Raw genomic sequence first — 21568 nt, 5'->3', positions numbered from 1 at the left:
TTGTGTAGCTCATCCTGGGGCATTTTAGCACCAGGTCTGGTTCCTCCCACTCTGCCTCTGATACGGACAGCATGTAAAACACACAGCTGGCCTTTAGTGCCTGGGGTGTCTTGGAAAAAAAATCATCTCTTCAGGTAGCAAAGGCATTGAGGCAGTGTCATGTGCTTTGTCCATTTCAGATTCCTAGGTATCTTCAATACGATAGAGAGGGAGAACCCATCGGTTCCAAAACAGTCAGAAAGGCAGTTGAGGAACTGGGCACGTTTTTCTCCTGGACCATTTGTGAGTTTGCAACTTTCACATGGTCCACATGCTTGTTCAGGACTGTTGGACCTATCCAAATGTTATATATCACTGGACCTGACCTTGTGTTGACCATACCTCTTACCATTGCAGGGCCATTCCCGTGGTTCCTACACCAAACTTCTTCCTCTGAAGTAAACAGTCTCTCTCGCTTAGCTGACTCTTGTCTCCAACACTGGTGTTCCTGATGTCATTTCACCCTCCCCCCACAGCTCTCGGAAGATTAGATTTAAACTTGTGTGGCATTTTCTCCTCCTTAGGAATTCTACTGAAGCTATCCCTGTAGTTGCATAGGGGTGGTCCGTAATCAAACAGGAACTTGGACAGTTTGGTATTTAGTGAGGCTAAGAGAAGATGTGAGGAAAACCTTTTTTTCACCCAGAGGGTGTTGGGTGAAATAACTCCATAGATGCTGGTATTCTGTCACCAAGTCACCTTTTATTTACCTTTTTTTGACACTGATCCAGCTCCCTCAGATCCAGCTCTCAGAGTGAACAGAACCTCTGATACTGCTGCTTATATCTGTCAAAAAGGGCTCCCTGGTTGGACTAGACTAACAGCCCCCATCAAGGAATTCATATTCTATGACGTCCACCTGGCTGACCTCGTTACAGAGTTCTCATGGGGAGAAGGATCTGCCAGATGAACGGTTTTTTCAAATGGATAGAGACCAGTCTTCCTTGTTTAACCTCAATTTCCCTTCACTTCTCCTGTTTGTAACAACTTGATTATAATGAAATAAAGAGTCACCAACGAGCCACCACACACTGCAGCACAGAGGAGCTACTCAGAGTAGAGGAAAATCATCTAAACTGTGTATTCAAAAAGAATGGGTACCCAATGAACACATTCTGGATCAGTGGTGCTGGAAGAGCACAGCAATTCAGGCAGCATCCAACAGGCAGCGAAATCGACATTTCGGGCAAAAGCCCTTCCTTCCTGATGAAGGGCTTTTGCCCGAAACGTCGATTTCGCTGCTCGTTGGATGCTGCCTGAATTGCTGTGCTCTTCCAGCACCACTGATCCAGAATCTGGTTTCCAGCATCTGCAGTTATTGTTTTTACCTCATTGGTTTTAACCCAATGAACACAGTCTGCAGACTTCTCAGCAAAAAACCTAAATAAGCAGACAAAACATGTTCAGAAACCCTAGCCACTCTCCCCTACATTAAAGACATCTCAGAAATGACTGCCAGACTACTCAGACCTCTTGGCAACATAATAGCCCACAAACCTACCAACATACTAAAACAGCAGCTAATGAACTTGAAAGACTCTATACAGATAACAAGCAATACTAATGTAATTTACAAAATACCGTGCAAGGACTGTAACTAGCCACCAGGATACATGAATATCAACTAGCCACAAAACGACATGATCCTCTCTCACTAATATCCTACATACAGATGAGGAAGGACACCACTTCGACTGGGACAAAACATCCATCCTAGGACAAGCCAAACAGAGACACGCACGAGAATTCATAGAAGCATGGCATTCCCACCAGAACACTATCAGCAAACACATTGACTTAGACCTGATTCAGACCCCCTGAGAAAAAGAACAGGAAATGACATTACCATAGTAAATGACATCACTACAGGAAATGACATCACTAACCCAAAGAAACCCAAACATATAAATAGAAAGCAGGAATTATCAGCAATGCTTCTTCCGGAGGCTCACTGAAGATGTTACCTAGATGGTGACAAAACCATCGTGGGCGGCACGGTGGCACAGTGGTTAGCACTGCTGCCTCACAGCGCCTGAGACCCGGGTTCAATTCCCGCCTCAGGCGACTGACTGTGTGGAGTTTGCACGTTCTCCCCGTGTCTGCGTGGGTTTCCTCCGGGTGCTCCGGCTTCCTCCCACAGTCCAAAAGATGTGCAGGGTCAGGTGAATTGGCCATGCTAAATTGCCCGTAGTGTTAGGTAAGGGGTAAATGTAGGGGTATGGGTGGGTTTCGCTTCGGCGGGTCGGTGTGGACTTGTTGGGCCGAAGGGCCTGTTTCCACACTGTAATGTAATCTAAAACATCTGAAAATGAATCTTCCAGCTCAGTGAGCAAACCTACATCCAGAACCTCAACCTCAGCTACAAACCTTCTCAAACTTCGGAATAAAGAGTCCTTACCTCATGATCTTTGGACTGACTGCATATTCAAACCTCACCTTACAAATGATGCAGAAAAGACTTCATTTAGAAAGCTAATTATTAACTGTGAAACAATCACTGAAGGCCTGAACTGTCCTTTTTCATTCTTTCATGGAATGTAAATGTTACTGGTAAAGCCACCATTTGTTGTCCATTTGTAACTGCCCTTGAAGTGAATTGGTTGGGAGCCTGTTTCACATTCGTGTGGCTCTGAAGTCACATGTGGGACCAGATGAGCAAGGTTGTTGTGTTGGAGGGGGTTACTTTATTATCCCTCTCTCTCTATTGATCTCAATGTATCCCTATGCATTATCTATGTATCTTGATATTCATCCATTTCAGAGCATTCTTCCTCGAAAGGGGACAGAAGCAGAGTCTTTAAATGCTTTTAACAGAGAGTTTGATATACTCTTGATCAGCAAGAGAATGAAAGAATATCATGGATAGGCAAGAGAGTTGAAGCTGGGGCCAGAGAAGCACAGCAGGGGTTGGTGCCAGGGAGTCAGAAAGGGGATGAGACTCGACAGTTGGAGCAAGAATACGGCCAAGATATCAAAGCAGGGGCTGGGGCCAGGGAACTGGAACAGTTGCAAGTGCATTGGAATGCAGGCTGGAGACTGGAGAGTTGGGTGGGTGACAGAGAAGGAGAACGAGAGCCACGGAGGTGAAACTAGTCTTGGGGAGTTGGAGTGAAATGAGTTGAAGCTGGCCTGTGTCCTGGAATTAAACCTGGGGATTTAGGTGTTAAAGCCATAGAGGAAGCCACAGGTATGTCCAGAAAATCAAATATTTTTAGACAAGAGACAAGAAGAAACGTATGATTAGTCTCCAAGTTGATGTCCTGGAAATATGGGAAAGAGTGTCCTGGGATATAGTTACAGGAAAGTCTCGTAAAACCATGAACAATAATCAATGATAATGGTCATGGTCATCATTTTTGAGATCAACTTATAATTCCAGATATATTAATTGAATTTATATTCTACCAGCTGCTACGATGAGATTTCAACCCACGTTCTCAGAGCATTAGCCTGGGCCTCTGTAATACTGGTCCAGTGACCTTACCATGACACTACCATCTCCCTCATGTGAACATTATAGTCTGAATGCATGTTTATTTCTAAAAAGATGTACTCGCTGTCTTTGCTTTGTCAAGACTTCACTGACTGGTATTGGTAATTTAGAAACTTATGTACATCTCTTTACCATTATTTACAATGACAAATATTAACAGCTTTGCAAATGAGCTGGCATAATGACATATAATTGGGTCTATAAGCTGTCCCCAATACAATAGACATTAATTAACTGCATTGGAAATAAAAAAAATCTGGAAAAGGAAAAATTAGGTTTACTAAACTGTATTACTAACTGTCATCCGTACCAGTGAAGGGTCTCTGCCTAAACATTAATCTCCATTTCCAGATGATGATGAATTGCTCTGTATTAACATGGAAAATCAGTGTTAACGTTTTGGGTCTGGTGATCCTTCCACTGGTTTATCTTCTCAGATGCTGCCGGACCTGCTGGGCTTTTCCAATGGCCTCTGTTGTGTTCCAAGTTATTCCAGTCATTTGGTTTGTCTCCAGCGCCCGAATGCCTCACTTAATCGGATTATAGGTCATCCCTTCGATTGTTATTCAACTATTGACACATTACTCAGACCATCTAACACCCTTAGTCACCTGCAGAGACTTATTATTTGACACTCCATTCACACCATTTGTATGATCTTATGATCTCTTTGCCCTTGATCCCTCTGCCCATAAATTCTCTGTCTGTGTGCTTCCCTCTCACTTCACATGATGAAAGGACTTTGCTCCGAAAGCTTATGATTTCAAATAAACTTGTTGGACTATAACCTGGCATCGTGTGACTTCTGATTTTGCCCATTATATATATATAAAATAACAAACAAACTGAACTGTGCTCTTACAATTTTGGATATCACATGAGGTCTTTCAACAACTGCCACCTTCTTGAACAAAAACATACTGTAACACAAAAGTAGAAATTCCCGGAGAAACTCAGCAGGTCTGGCAGCATGTGTGGAGAGAAAATAGAGTTAACATTTTGAGTCCAGTGGTCCTTCTTCAGAACATATTATCTGTCTTGCCTGGAGAAGTGTTCAGATTTGTTCATTACTAGAAATATTCCCCAATGAATGATCAATTCACCACGGTTTATGTATGTGTTTATGAATTATGACCTCCCAACTAATACAAATAATTACAATGAAACAGCATAGCAAAACAAACTAATCACATCATCACTGAATACATTATTGTGAAACAATTGGGCCAATCACATGACATTTAGAATGACAAAAAATATTCAGACACTAAAATTGCACTTAGAATGATAACAAACTCCTTGAATAGAAAAATAATTTAATGATTTTATCATCCAAAGGAAAATGCCAGTGTAATCATATTCTACACCTAAAATAACCTCATTATTGCAGTGTGAATTTTTTTTCACTTTTACTGTATATTCATATTGTGTTTGCTTTAAGAAAAATCTCCCTGGAGAGCTGAACACTGCGATCATTGGCTCAACAGATCAACAGTGGATGTGAAAATATTGAGAGAAACAACACGTAGCATTACAGTAGGTATGTTCTATAAAACACAGACTGAACCATTGTTTTAAACCCCTTTGATGTGCAGCAGGGGAAAGGTAGGAGAAGAAACAAGTTGGCTGGGTAAACAGAATACTGTCTTTCATGTAATATCTCCTCAAATTGCTTAACGTCTAAATTTGTATTCTAACATTCCTGTGAAACAGCTAGGAGCATTTTATTATATAAAGGTACAATGTAAATATATACAGGCTTCATGGATTTTAATATGCCAAATGTTGTTCACCCTCTGTGCCGTAACCGACTATGACTTTATAAAACTGGTTCCCCTATTATATATCAAAAGTCCTGATGTTCATTTACTAATGATTACTATAGAGCTCTGACAACAAATTAAAAACTATTAATTTCCATTTCAGAATAATGTTATAACATTGTTCTCCTCATGTGATTCTTGGTCCATATTCTTGGAGTTACTAAAATTATGGGATACATATTGTGGGAGGTATGCATTTCACAAAATTCCCATATAAAAATGTAGACACCAGGTTTTTTTTTTGTAGTTCCCACATTCTCTAATTACTTTCAAGTTTTAAATAAGTAACAGATAGTTTCTGCATTTGCTGCCTTTTAATTAAAATGCAGATTTTTAAGATTGTAATTAAGATTGTTAAGATTACAATTTGAAGATTGTACACAATAACAAGTGTACATACACCACATGGACTGCAATGCTTCAAATGGTACAATTAAGGATGGACAATAAATACTGGTCTTGCCAGTGATGTCTACATCCAGTCAACAAGCGCAAAAAAAGGATGACTCTCACAAATGTGAAAAGGGAAAATTGATTAAAGTTAAAAACCAGATGCCATGGTGATCAAATCAACGTCAACCACAAAAAAGTGACTAAAAGCTGACTTTGAAGTAAAATGAATTAAAATTAAAGAGGTACTGTATAGTCCAATAACGTGAGTAATAACAAAGATTTTAAACAGAGGGTAAGGTTGCACATTACAGACATGGGTAGCACTGATGAAGGCTATTCAGCCCATTAAGTGTGCATTGGACCTTTTGAAGAGGAATCCAGTTATACAGTCACAGTCATAGAGTCCTACAGCACAGAGACAGGCCCTTTGGCACAAACTGGGCCATGCCAATCAAAATGTCCAACCACACCAACCCCATTTCCCTGCACTTGTTCCATATCCTTCTAAACCTTTCCTATCCATGTGTTTGTCCAAATGCTTTTTAAATGTTATTAACGTATCCGTCTCAATCACTTTCACTGGCAGCTCATTATATATGCATCACCCTCTGTGTAAAAACGTTGCACCTCAGGTTCCCTTTTATTCTTTCCCCTCTAACCTTAAACTGAAACCCTCTAGCCCTCAATTCCCCAACCCTGGGGAAAAGACTGAGTGCATTCACCTTATCCAAGCCTCTCATGACCGAAAGGATCCTCCACCAGTCTCCAATGCTCTAAAAAAAGAAATCCTTGCTTGTCCAACCTCTCCCTATTACTCAGACCCTTGAGTCCTGGCAACATCCTTGTAAATTTCTTCTGTACCCTTTCCAGTTTAATAACATCCTTCCTATAGCAAGGTGACCAAATCTGAACATAATACCCCAAATGCGGCCTCACCAATGTCCTGTACAACTGCAACATAACTTCCCAACTTTTATGCTCAATGCCCTGACTGATGAAGGCCAGTATGCCAAACATCATCTTCACTGCCCTGTCTTTGTGTGACTCCACTTTCAGAGAACCATGCACCTGAACTCCAAGATCCCTCAAATCCACTGCACTTCCTCAGGTCCTACCATTCACCATGCAACTCATACCTTGATTTGACTTTCCAAAATGCAAGACATCACACTTGTCTACATTAAACTCCCTTTGTCATTTCTCGGCCCACTTCCCCAGCTGATCAAGGTCCTGCTGCAATTTCTGAGAACCTTCCTCACTGTCCATGATACTGGCTATTTTAGTGTCATCTACAAACTTATTATTCATGCCTTGTCAATTCTCATCCAAGTCATTGATAGAGATAACAAACAGCTCTAGGCCCAGCATCGACTCCTGAGGCACACCACAAATCACAGGCCTCCAGTCAGACAAGCATCCTCTCACTATTATTCTCTGCTTCTGACCATCAAGCCAATTGTCTATCCAATTACCAGCTTCCCCTCAATTCCATGCAATCTAACCTTCCAGGGCAACCTATCATGTGGAATCTTATCAAAGGCCTCACTGAAATCCATATAGACTACTTCTACTGCTCTGCCCTCATTAACCCTCCTGGTCACTTCATCAAAGAACTCTAACAAATTTGTGAGGCATGATCTCCCATGCACAAAGCCATGATGACTACTCTTAATCAAACCCTGTCTTTCCAAATGCATGTATATCTTACCTCTCAGATCTTCACAAGTAACTTACCTACCACAGAAGTTACACTCACTGGCCTTTAGTTCCCAGATATTTCTTTGCAGCCCTTCTTGAATTAGGGCACAACATTCACTACCATCCAGTTCTCTGGGACCTCAGCGCCCACTCTCCCTCTCTCTCTCTACCCACTAACTCTAACGATGATGCGAAAGTACCAGTCAGGCCCCCCGCAATTTTTTTTCTACCTTTTTGCAGTGCTCTTGGATGTATCTGGTCAGGACCAGAAAATTTAACACATTCATACATTCTCATATGTCCAGCACCTCCTCTAATGTGATATGAATTATCCCCAAGGTATCACCACTAACTTCCCCAAGTTCCCAAGTCTTCATGAGTTTCTCCATGGTAAACACAGAGGAGAAATATTCATTAAGGATTTTGCCCATCTCCTTTGGTTCCACAAATACTTGTCCACTATGGTCCTTGAGGGGCCTTATTCTCTCTCACGTATGTTAAAGAAAAAACAATAACTAAAAGAAACTCTTTGGATTCTCCCTAATCTTCTCAGCCAAGGCTATCTCATGCCCCCTTTTTGCCCTCTTGATTTCCTTCTTCAGTAAACTCCTGTATTCCCTACACACCTCCAGTAATTCCCTTGATCCCAACTGCCTGAACTTAAATTAGTCCAACTTTCTTGGTTTTGGCACATAAGCCTATAACTTTTTCTCCTTCAACTATTTATCCAATTTCAAAGTATGCTTAACAACATTAAGAAGTTTTTTTTCACACTAGTACAAAGTCAAGCTGGTCTTCTTATCTTGGTAAGGAAATACTTGTTTAGATTGAATGCAAATGAGGTTCACCAGACTAATCCCTGAAATAGCAGAATTTCCTTAGAATAGATATTGAGGAGAGTGACTCCAACCCCCAAACTGGCAGCCTACCCCTGCATTAGTTCAGCAGTCAGGTAGGCTGCTGTTTCTTGTCTCACCCGCAGCTGAAGTACTTGTAGCCCAGGGGCAGGAAGAAGCCCCTAAGTCATTGTTAAATGATCATTTAAGGACCTCAATTACTACTGGAGCGTGAAGGTAGCTGACCAGAACCCTATCATCATTTTGCCTAAATACATTTACTTTGGACTTTCAGGCTCACCACCTCCGGGCCTGGAATATTACACCTAATATTAGCTCCCTTTATCGGGTTAAGAAAATTCCAAATATATTTCCATTTGAATAAATGTGTGTGTGTACAAACAAACTCACAAAGGTAACCACCGTGATTCATACTGGTGCATAATGTGCTGAACAATGCCGTTTTGAGAAGGCATGGGAGTTCCGTGCTAAAGGTCAATCACCTCCTATGAAATTGCAGATTTTAGTGCAAAAGAACCTGCCTAAGATCCTTGGTTGTCAAGAAATCCCCAAGATAATCACCTGAATTTTGATATTTCTCTGCGTTACAAACATTCCTGAAAATGGGAAATCTCAATGTTCTTAGAAAAAAGTCTCCTAAAAAACTGTTAGCCTCTCTGAAGTGAAAGGAATAGGTTTCCAGAGCAAGCTAAATTCTAAGAGTTGAATAAATAATTGAGATTTAGAATGGAGCCTTTGCTAATATTTGGAACTCCTCAGGATATTGAGCGAACAGGAGAACTGTAATTGGGATTGTTAATTTAAATATGGCAGTGCAGAGTAACTCCATCAATAAATACAGAAACAACAACTCCTCCCCATTCCAATGAAATTCTTCAGCACCATTTCCATCCATGTTTTCTTTCCCAAAACATTCCTTCCCATTTGTGGCTGATATACAAATCCAAAACATTGAGATTCCAAATGTTACCTGGTTAATATGCAGCTCTTCAGCCCTCACATATTTCACATCTTGTCAAGTTCACACACAGGGCATCAGGGCTTTGAAATGCATAGAGATTATGAAACTTTGCAATACTTGGTTTACAGAACCTCAAAGCTGGTTTAACGCGCAAGATGTGAAATACATTAGAATTGTTGAGCTGCAGATGGGTTTAGAACATTGTTAAGAATTGTCATCATCCCAATTCAGAAAATCAGATGTTTGCTTACTGACCCCCTTCATACCTAACTGTAATCAACACATAGTTGACTCATCTCGCTAGATGAAAAAGCATACAGGTGTCACGTAGCAGATATTTCTGTAATCACATATATACTTTATGCAATTAATAAAAACTAGTATCATTTACAAAATACCTTGCAAGAACTGTAGCAAACACTACATTGAACACAGGCAGAAAACTAGCTACCAGGATACATGAACATCAACCAGCTACAAAAAAAAGACCCACTCTCACCAGTATCTTTACATACAGATGAGGAAGGACACCACTTCAACTGGGACAACCCATCCATCCTAGGAGAAGCCAAATAGAGACACACACGAAAATTCCTGGAAGCATGGCATTCCAACCAGAACTCTAATAACAAACAAATTGACTTGAATCCCACTTACCAACCTCTGAGAAAAACAGGAAATGACATTGCCAACCCAAGGAAACCTAAACACACAAATAAAACGTGGGCCATACCACCAGTGCTTCACCAGAGGCTCACTGATGATGTTACCTAGTATAGTGACAAAATATCTGAAAGCAAACCTTCCAGCTCAGTGAGGAAACTTACATCCAGTTTATGTAGATACAGTGATTGCTGTCTTATCTCAGTTGCTAGTATTCCTGTTTCCCAAAGCTATCCTTGGGAGGGCTTCAGGGGCCAGGGACAAATTACACTGTGTGGGCACTCCACAAGCCCTGGAGAAAATCATGAAAGCTTGGCTCTCCAGTGTTTCCTTCCATTCTGCAAACCAAAGTCTCCAAGTCCCTACAGATGTCTGTGGTAACAATGTAGGCTTCTCAAAGCACAAGACCTGAAGTGGTCCCTTGGTTCATCTTCCCTAGCTTGTCATTTTGAACTGGTAACCTCTTGTTAATGGTGTTGTGTTATTGCCCATTCTGATCCTTCCTGTGATCTCGGAAGATTCCATTGCACTATTCGAAGAAAAACAATAAAGACTCCAACCACCCTCCCTCACACACTGACCTTGTAGATTAATTGATCAGTTACCTTACTGCTGTCTGCAGATCTTTGCTGTTTACAAAATGATTGCTATTTATCAACATAACTATAATAATTTCACAGCACAAGTGCTTTGGAATGTTTGTGAAGAATGTGACAATGTCTTCTAGAACATAGAACATTTCAGCGCAGTACAGGCCCTTCATCCCTCAATGTTGCACGCCCTATGAAACCAATCTGAAGGCTTGCTAACCTACACTATTCCATTCTTGCCTATACGTTTATCCAATAACTATTTAAACACCCGTAAAGTTGGCGAGGCTACTACGGTTGCAGGCAGTGCGTTCCACGCCCCTACTACTGAGTAAAGAAACTACCTTTGACATCTGTCCTATATCCATTGCACCTCAGTTTGAAGCTATGCCCCCTCATGCTAACCATCACCATCCAAGGAAAAAGGCTCTAACTGCCCACCCTATCTAACCCTCTGATTATCTTATATGTCTCAATTAAGTCACCTCTCAACCTTATTCTCTCCAACGAAAACAGCATCAAGTCCTCAACCTTTCCTCATCAGACTTTCCCTCCATACTAGGCAACATCCTAGTAAATTTCCTCTGAACCCTTTCCAAAGTTTCCATATCCTTCCTATAATGCGGTGACTAGAACTGCATACAATACTCCATGTGCGGCTGCACCAGAATTTTGTGCAGCTGCAGCATGACCTCATGGTTCCAAAATCTGATTCCTCTACTAATAAAAGCTAACACACCGTATGCCTTCTTAACAGCCTTATCAACCTGGGTGGCAATTTTCTGGGATCTATGTACATGGACACTGAGATCTCTCTGCTCATCTGCACTCCCAAGAATCTTACCATTCACCCAGTACTTTGTATTCCTGTTACTCCTACCAAACGGAATAATGTTTGTACATTAAACTCCATTTGCCAACTCTCAGCCTAGCTCTGCAGCTTATCTACGTCCCTCTGTAACCCATGACATCCTTCGGCACTTTCTGCAACTTTATCCACGACCTTAGTGTCATCCACAAATCTACTCACCCATCCTTCTATGCCCTCATCCAGGTCGTTTATAAAAATGACAAACAGCAGTGGACCTAAAACAAATCCTTGCGGTACACCTCTAGTAACTGGACTCCATAATGAACATTTCCCATTTCAATAAATGAACATTCCTCCTGTAAATGGCCGAGCTACTTTATGGAACTCAGCATAGCAAATTGCTTCTAAACAATTTTGAGCACATTTTTCTCACCAGAAGCCATCTTATCGGCACTGCCTCTTTTGGAGAAAGCAATATTTTGAGATTGGGAAGTCCCTAAACCTTCAGATCTATTTAGCACAATATACTTCTGCTTTCAAAATAATGTTTTTCTTTCCAATGTGAAAATACTAATTACTGTCTCCTGCACTATCAAAAGCCAATGTCCATCAAAGGAAGCAATTGTAGAACTGTTCTGCCAGGTAAGAAAACACAGTACACCAAAAAGTAGCCAGTAAAGCCTTCATAGTCACTATGAAAGTTGGAAACACAACAACACCAATGTTTCCAACAAGCTGCAGGTTAGGTGGCCCCTGTCTGTACTATCCAAGCCATGACCGATCACCCTAATGTGATGTTTCTTCGTTCAGAAATTTTGAAACTCTGAACAAACTAGTCCAGCTATACGTTCTTGATGATTTTGCCTCTAATGAGCGTAAGTTGTGGAGGTTTCTACAATTTTGTTTCAATAGCTGAAACAAGCTTATATTTCATCGCATTGCTCCATATTCTATAACGATAAATTCAACAGATTCTTTTTTGGTATAAGCACTCATGGTGAGTCAGCACGCTGACAAACTCAAGCCTGTTCTATAAAATGATGTTGCCAGGGAAATTATTACTATGTGGTGTATTATAGAGTCATACAGCATGGAAACAGACCCTTCGGTCCAACCAGTCCATGCCAACCATAATCCCAAACTAAACTAGTCCCATCCACATGCTCCTAGTCCATACCGCTCCAAACCTTTCCTATCCATGTACTTACCCAAATGTCTTTTAAATGCTGTAATTGTACCCGCATTCACCACTTCATTCCACACACAAACCACCCTCTGTGTAAAATTGCTTCTTGTGTCTTTTTAAAATCTTTCTCACCCTAGTCTTGAAATCACCCATCCTAGGGAAAAGATGCTTACCATTAACCGAACCTATACCACTCATTATTTTATAAGGTTGCCTCTCAACCGTATTGGAGGCACGGTGGCACAGTGGTTAGTACTGCTGCCTCACAGCACCAGAGACCTGGGTTCAATTCCCACTTCAGGCAACTGTCTTGTGGAATTTGCATATTCTCCCTGTCTGCGTGGGTTTCCTCCAGGTGCTCTGGTTTCCTCCCACAGTCCAAAAATGTACAGGTTAGGTGAATTGACCATGCTAAATTCCCAGTAGTGTTAGATGTAGGGGACTGAGTCTGGGAGGGTCAGTGTGGACCTGATGGGCTGAAGGACCTGTATCCACTCTGTAAGAAATCAATATCTAACCTCCTACGCTCCAGTGAGGACTGCAGATGCTGAAGATCAGAGTCGAAAAGTGTGGTGCTGGAAAAACACAGCAGGTCAGGCAGCATCCAAGGAGCAGGGCAATCAATGTTTCAGGCATAAACCCTTCATCAGGAATGTTGGGGGGCAGGGAGCACTGAGTGATAAATAGGGTGGGGATGGGGCTGGGGGAAGGTAGCTGGGAAGGTGATAGGTAGATACAGGTGAGGGGTGATTGTGATAAATCAGAGGAGAGCATGGAGCAGATTTGTGGGAAGGAAGATGGACAGATGGGACAATTCAAGTGGACGGTGCTGAGTTGGAATGAGGTTGGGGAAGGGAAGATGAGGAAACTGGTGAAGTCAATGTTGATGCCGTGTGGTTGGAGGGTCCTAAGGCAGAAGATGAGGCGTTCTTCCTTCAGGCGCCAAGTGGCTTGGATTTGGCAGTAGAGGAGGTCCATTGGAGAAGAAAAAACTAGACTATGGCTGAAGTACATGCACAAAGTTCAATCTTACTGCTGAAAGTAAACTTCAAGGATGGAGTTTTACGCTCAGCATCACAATTGCTGCTTTCAGATGGATGTATAAATTATTCTTGCAGCTCATAACATCTCCCCTTTACCATCTTTGGCAAGGTATCTATTAGGAGAAAGTGAGGTCTGCAGATGCTGGAGATCAAAGTTGAAACTTTATTGCTGGAACAGCACAGCAGGTCAGGCAGCATCCAGGGAACAGGAGATTCGACGTTTCGGGCACAGGCCCTTCTTCAGGAATGAGCAGAGAGTGTTCAGCAGGAGAAGATAAAAGGTAGGGAGGAGGGACTTGGAGGAGGGGCGTTGGAAATGTGATAGACCTATCACATTTCCAACGCCCCTCCTCCAAGTCCCTCCTCCCTACCTTTTATCTTCTCCTGCTGAACACTCTCTGCTCATTCCTGAAGAAGGGCCTGTGCCCGAAACGTCGAATCTCCTGTTCCCTGGATGCTGCCTGACCTGCTGTGCTGTTCCACCAATAAAGTTTCAACAAGGTATCTATTACTTGTATATTAATAAGCAGGGTGAACAAATCTGCAGAGTCAAACTATTGAGCAGAAGTGTTCAGCATACCAGAAATCAGAGTACCTGATTGATATCCCCACCTCTTTTCCTCCTTGACACCTGATAGAATAGATTTATTTTAAAACTTCGTTAAGCACGGATGTGGTGAACAGGCCCAATTTACAGCTGTCAGAGAAAGATGTATAATCAATTGCCATCCATCAGTCAATGACTCAATGGTTAGCAAACTGGTCAGTAAATTCAATACAATCTGAACATCAAGAAAACAGCTACAAACAAAAAATCACAAATGGATTTATTCACTGCTGAAACTGGTGTTGGCTTCATTCCAAGGGAATTTTTCTGGTTCTCAGAAGACTCCAGATTGCATCTTCATTGCAGCTGTGCATACTGCATGTGAGATGAACAGTAGCAAGTGAGCTCATAATACCATGTGTAGTCAATGAGTTAAATGACAATGAGTTTCTTGTTCTTGCAGTATAATATATATTGGACAGTGCATTCTTTATTTCTTTTATTGCTTCCCATCCTCAACTTTTCTCTCTCCTTTCTTGAATGCAGGGATTCAAAGCAAAGCATTGATATGGTTCTACATGGCTCCAAAAGCACTGGCAACCATCCACGACCTCATTTAATTGACTCCTTTTCTGCTTCAGTGGGGCATAAAAATAAGATAGCTATTAACAGATCGAATGAAGAAATTACAAGAAATTTCTTTACACAGTACAGTATTCAAAGCTTGGAACCAATGGGAGTGGTTGAAATAGATAATACTGTTATATTTAAGGGGATGCTTGGTAGAAACATGAGGACATGGGAATAAAGAGGGTTGGGAGAAGAAATTAGAGAAGGAAGAGAGCTCCAGTGGAATATTGGTACAGAGAGGGAGTTGGTTAGCTCAGTTGGCTGAATGGCTGCTTCGTAATGCAGAAGTGATGCTGACAGCACAGGTTTAATTGCTGCACCAGCTGAGGTTACCATTAAAGACCCTTCTTCTCACTTTCTCCCCTTGCCTGAGACGTGGCAACGTCTCAGGTTAAATCACCTCTCTTTACTGACAAAGTGACCCTATGGTCCAAAAGGACTATGGCATCTTTAGGTACAGACCAGTTGGGTTGAGTGGCCTGTTTCTGCATTTTAGAATGTCATGATCTATATTGGATAAATAGGGATGGAAGTATCCCTAGCAATGCATAAAGGAAACATTTGTTCAAAACAGGGAAACATTGTTGAATATGTAAAAAACTGCTTGGAATCTTCAAAGTGTTAAAATTGATCAGTTAGTGACATAATAGTTCACTGCTTTACACAAAAGTCTATTGGGCAAAACTACTCTCGCTTCCCAATATAAAGTTATGGTGCAACAGCATATTAATATTAATTCAGGAATGTACCACTTGTTATTATGTATTTTCAGAAACAACTCACAAAGGGCCTATTGTCAGAGCTGCAGTACAGACAGAAGCGAGTAAAGTAACAGCAAACTGTTATCTTCAAAAGTTGTCCACACAGCTAGGCCATAAAGAGATGGTTTCTATTTGCTTGAGCCATGAATTTTTTTTCACAGTGTTACACCAACTCTTGGAAATTTAGCCTCGACATTGGTTTCAGGTTGCAGCGAATGCAATTACACAACAGAGATAAGTCTGACAAGTATACATAACAAGAAAGTTATCTGGTATTAAACAAAAAATCAAAATAAAGCTAAAGAGAGGACAGTGTTTTGTAATCTGCTTCCAAATCATGAATTTAAAGCCATGCTATGTTTATTTGATTAATCTTTCTAATGCTTAATAAGAACTCCAGAGCATGAGAAATAAAAGGAGTAGGCCTCATGGCTACTTAACCTGCTTGGTCATTCAATCGGTTTATGACTGATCTTTGATCCAGCTCCACTTTCTTTCTGATCCTCCCACATAGGTGAATATTTCAAGCTTGTTCTTTATTTTCTCTCACAGTATATTTCACATCCACACTGTACTGTTTGGAGAGAAGAGCCAAACTCAGACTCCTAAATTACAGTTAAAAAATTGCCCTTGCCCCAGAAGACCGCAGGGCAGCTCTCTCTCATTAGAGATAGATGACCATTAGTGAGTTTAACCTGAGGGTCACCATGCCTCAGGCGAAGGAAGAGAATCAAAAAGCAGGACATTAATGACAATAAATGCTACTCTACCCTCTAGGACACTTGCCTAAAAGAGGAACTTGTATCTCCCCGTTCTTCGAAGATAGCACAACACCAAGTCTACAAAATCTGTACTGTAGGAAAAGTAACAGTATGACCAACATTGAGGTGGTGCACTGGAATTTAATGAAGGTGGCCCGATGCCCACTATAAAACTGGTGACACCAAGCCGCCTCCCTCCTACCTGATCTCCAGTAGTTCCAAGAAAACTGTCCCTAATAAGCAGTAGGAAGTGTGCCGCTAAGGCTTCTGACTGAATAGGGGGCATTTATTGCTGTGCCCCCCATCTATAGAAATACCATCACAAAGATGCTCTCTAGTTAGCAAGTTTTGAGAAGATTTGTAGCTCAGGTTGAGGTTCTGTATATAAGTTTGCTCACTAGGCTGGAAGGTTCATTTTCAGACATTTTGTAACCATACTAGGTAGCATCATCAGTGAGCCTCCAGTGAAGCACTGGTGTTATGATCCGCTTTCTATTTATGTGTCTAGGTTTCCTTGGGTTGGTGGTAAATGGGGTCGAAGATGTGTTTGTTGATAGAATTCTGGTTGGAATGTCATGCTTCTAGGAATTCTTGTGTGTGTCTCAGTTTAGCTTGTCCTCGGATGGATGTGTTGTCTCAGTCAAAGTGGTGTCTTTCCTCATCTGTATGTATGGATACTAATGATACTAATGATAAGTAGGTTGTGTCTTTTTGTGGCTATTTTCTGCCTGTTTGTCCGATGTAGTGTTTGTTACAGTTCTTGCTAGGTATTTTGTAAACGACATTAGCTTTGCTTGTTGCCTGTATAGTGTCTTTCAAGTTCATTAGCTGCTGTTTTAGTGTGTTGGTGGGTTTGTGGGCTACCATGATGCCAAGTGGTCTGAGTAGTCTGGCAGTCATTTCTGAGATGTCTTTGATGTAAGGGAGAGTGGCTAGGGTTTCTGGACGCGTTTTGTCTGCTTGTTTGGTTTTGTTACTGAGAAATCAGCGGACTGTGTTCTTTTGGTACCCATTCTTTTTGAATATGCTGAATAGGTGATTTTCCTCCGTTCTGCATAGTTCCTCTGTGCTGCAGTGTGTGGTTGCTCATTGAAATACTGTTCTAATGCAGCTTCGTTTATGGATGTTGGGATGATTGCTTCTGTAGTTCAGTATTTGGCATTAATTCACAAAAGAGGAGGTAAACAACAACAAACTGCCATTCCTAGATGTCACAGTAGAGCAAACAGCCAATGGGGAACTTCAAACCAGCGTCTACAGAAAAACAACACATACGGACTAAGTACTGAACTACAGAGGCAATCATTCCAACACGCACAAACAAAGCTGCATTAGAGCATTATTTCAATGAGCCACCACACATTGCAGCACAGAGGAACTACGAAGAGCAGAGGAAAATCACCTATACAGCGTATACCCAATGAACATAGGCAAAAGTGAGGACTGCAGATGCTGGAGATTAGAGTTAAGAGTGTGGTGCTGGAAAAGCACAGCAGGTCAGGGACCATCCGAGAAGCAGGAGAATTGATGTTTCAGGCAAAAACCCTTCATCAGGATGATGACCCGAAACATTGATTCTCCTGCTCCTCGAATGTTGTTTGACCTGCTGTGCTTTTCCAGCACCACACTCTCAACCCAATGAACACAGTCCACTGATGTCTCAGCAAAAAACCTAAACAAGCAGACAAAATACATCCAGAAATCCTAGCCACTCTCCCCTATAACAAAGACATCTCAGAAATGACTGCCTGACTACTCAGACCCCTTGGCATCATGGTAGCCCACAAATCCACCAACAAACTAAAACAGCAGCTAATGAACTTAAAAGGTCCTATACAGACAACAAGCAAAAAGAACGTCAATTACAAAATACCTCGCAAGAACTGTAATAAACACTACATCAGACAAACAGGCAGAAAACTAGCCACCAGGGTATATGAACATCACCTAGCCACAAAAATACATGCCCCTCTATCACTAGTATCCTCACATACAGATGAGGAAGGACATTACTTCAACTGGGACAGCACATCCATCCTAGGACAAGCCAAACAGAGATATGCACGAGAATTCCTAGAAGCATGGCATTCCAATCGGAACTCTATCAACAAACACATCGAATTGGAACCCATTTACCACTCGCTGAAAAAAAGAAGAGGAAGTGACACCACCACAAGAAATAATACCGCCAACGCAAGGAAACCTACATACATAGATAGCATGTCATAACACCGGTTCTTTACCTAGTATGTTACCTAGTGTGGTGACGAAATGTCTGAAAACTAATCTTCCTGCTCAGCGAGCAAATTTACATCACTGCTCTCTGGTGAGCAGTGAGAGTGGTGGCCGTTGATGGTAATATGGTTGGGCCTTCACCAGAATTTATCATCGCTGCCCTAGAAAAGGATTAGGGCAAGACTGGGTCATGGCGAGAGGGTCACAGGTGAGAGTATGGGGAGGGGTGAAACACCGGGATTGAGGACAGAGTTTGGGAGTTGGGGGGGGGGGGGGGTGACTCTGAGCAGAACTCTCCTTTCTAATTCTATGTCCCTCAATCGAGCACCGTGTCTTTAAACAAGGTAACACCCATCCCATCCCCAAAAAGAAGGCTGAAGTAAACCCAACAGGATTTATTTGTTCCCCACCCCTCCACTGAGTTCCCCCACCCTTAAGTGTGCATCAATTATCCATTTAAGGGCCTCAATTGATGTCTGATTAGGCAAGTCACATGGAAGCCTTTCCACCCAAAGCTTAATGGAGAGGTGATAAGGGTAGAATTCCTGCCCTATCCAATTGCAACCTCATCTCCAAATCTGCCATTGCAGTTGTGAGGGTACAAGCTACCCCAGGATTCAAATTAAAGTCTCCCACTAGCTAAGAGGTGTAGTGTTAAACATGCCATTAAAATGGTGTGCAGCTTTCACTATTTTGAGATGCCCTTAAGTGCTTTACAGTCAAAAGAAGCACTATTGAAGTCTAATCACTCTTATAAGTAGCAAACACACCAAACAAATTGTTCACAGGAAGGTCAAGCAAACACCAATGTGATATTGACCAGATTCTTTGCTATGATGAGACTGGTTGTGGTTTAAGTATGCATCAAGACATTAGGGAGAACTCTCCTGTTCTTTGAATTAGTGTCATGGAGTCTTTTGCATACACTTGTCAGGGTAGTTGGGGCCCTAGATTTAATGTCTTACCTGAAGCTGCCCCACCCCCCACTCCCAGCAATGCGGTGGTCCCTTAGTACTACATTGACCTTTTAGCCTCTATTATTTGCAGAGTCTCCAGAGTGGGAATTGAACCCAGAACTTTCGGAGAATGCTAGCAACTGAATTACTGATCCAACCTTCTGACATTAATGGATGTGCTGCATTTAAAAGTTAAAAAACAGATATAGCATTTGAAGTCCTTGTGCTGAATTTTACCAAAAATTGTTTGTGTCAAGTTTGATGAGTTTCATGGAGGATTTCTCTCTTACTGTGTTTTCTCAAGCTATCTCCCCAACTGTAAGTTACATTACTATACATCAATGCCTCTATGGTGCCTCAGTCATATTATTTTCCACTCCTGGTACTGACTCCGTCTTTAAGACCCAGCCGTGCACCTGAGTCAAGTGCTGGCAGTCTGCCATGCATGGTTCCTAGTCAATTTGCCCAGACATGTGAAGACGAGAGAAATTGACCCCCAGCGTTGCCAACGGAACTTTGAGGTTAAGGTGAACTGTGTTGTCAGGCTCGTGCAGTGGGCCCTGAGAAATTGCCACCTGGTGTTCCAAATAGAGGACTGAAGGAGAATGCATTGAGCTGGAATACCAGGTTAGTCCTCTGGCATGCATGTAGGGAATTGTTGCCATTTACTTTCTATGTGATGGGCGGGATGATAGGAAATTGCATATTCGTGAGACAACATGACATTATAATGGGGATGCTATTGCATGTAAAAAAGCTCCTGCTGCTCATGAGCAATAATCTTGTCTTGCCATTCAACATGGATGAAAATGGGACTTTCTGCTCTCGATATTGGCAATTCCATTTTTTTTATCAATTTCATGTGATTCTCCCAAGTTTTTCGCCAATGTCAGCTGTTGAGAGTTGTGTATTGGATAAGAGGAACTCAGAAACTTCCTCATCATGCTTAGTGTAGAAATGTTTGACCTTTTGGAACCAGAGTCAGATTTGTGCACCATAACTGATGCATTGTCCAGAAGTAATAAAAGCTTGTTTACAAATCTTCTTCAAAGTCACACACCATCCTGATTTGGAATTATATTGCCATTCCTTTGGCGTCACTAGGTTAAGATCCTGAAACTCCCTTCCTAGCAGCATTGTGGGTAGATTATATGAATTGCAACACTTCAAGACAGCATTTACTACCACCTTCTCCTGGCAAATTAGAAGTGGGCAATAAATGCAACCAGGATTAAACTCTAGATTTAACATCACTGTTACAAAGTAATGTTTTCACATTTATTGGAGAGACTATTTCCCTCACACAATTTCATTTTTCTGTTACATAACCCAACGGGATAACAGTTTTTCTGTAATGGCAGAAAGATCAGAAATATCCAATGCACAATGTCATCATAATTTAGAATGCTAAAATATTACACTGATTCCTTCTTATCTCAGTTTTGCCAATATTCCTGATTTATTCCAGGGTCTAGCAATTTTCATTGTTTTTTAAATGCTTACTATTCTATACAAGAACATTAAATATGCAGAAAACTGCATGTTTACATTTCCAGGATGGTTTGCAAGCATTGGAATTTCAAAGAATTACAAGAATTTGCAGGTTTTGAAATGAATTGTACATTTTTCATTTACAGTGATGAAAGAAAAGCAATCCTATGAATACTACTCCCCTGTTACCACTTACTTTCACTGACAGTTATGTATTTACATACAGCTTACAAATTAACAGCTACATACAACCCTCAGGTGATCTTATGCACTCTCACTCAAGTAGCTACTCGCAAAAAGGCCATTCAATGCAAAGGTGCAAAACGCTATAAGGAGAACTCTAAAAGGCGTGGCTATGTCCCAACAGTGAAAGGATGGCTCCATTGTAGGCCTTTTCATGAGAAAGCCTTTCAGTGGACTGGATGGAGAGGATGTTGATACAAACTTTCTGCCTTCTTCCTCTATGTTGGAGAAATTTTCTGCTGTTTCCTCAGGAGAAAGTGAGGTCTGCAGATGCTGGAGATCAGAGCTGGAAATGTGTTGCTGGAAAAGCGCAGCAGGTCAAGCAGCATCCAGGGAACAGGAGAATCGACGTTTCGGGCATAAGCCCTTCTTCAGGAAACCTGTTTC

The 21568-nt window shown here is 41.6% G+C and overlaps 1 protein-coding gene across 21 annotated transcripts in view; it reads right to left on the bottom strand.

Moving 5' to 3' along the window:
* The window catches only part of ulk4 (unc-51 like kinase 4), a 497483-nt gene that overhangs the window by 134872 nt on the left and 341043 nt on the right, over nt 1–21568 (bottom strand). Inside the window, exon 33 of one of the 21 annotated variants that reach the window (XM_043719557.1) lies at nt 14400–14739. The exons of 18 other annotated variants lie outside the window; for them this stretch is intronic. In XM_043719557.1, coding sequence (XP_043575492.1) covers nt 14717–14739 — 23 coding nt within the window. In that variant the 3' untranslated portion in view covers nt 14400–14716. 2 more of the 21 variants (XM_043719559.1, XM_043719556.1) reach the window with 2 other exon arrangements.

Source organism: Chiloscyllium plagiosum, chromosome 29 (genome assembly GCF_004010195.1).
Source record: "Chiloscyllium plagiosum isolate BGI_BamShark_2017 chromosome 29, ASM401019v2, whole genome shotgun sequence".
In the NCBI taxonomy this organism is placed as follows: domain Eukaryota; kingdom Metazoa; phylum Chordata; class Chondrichthyes; order Orectolobiformes; family Hemiscylliidae; genus Chiloscyllium; species Chiloscyllium plagiosum.
This window is presented reverse-complemented; position numbering and strand designations above follow the sequence as displayed.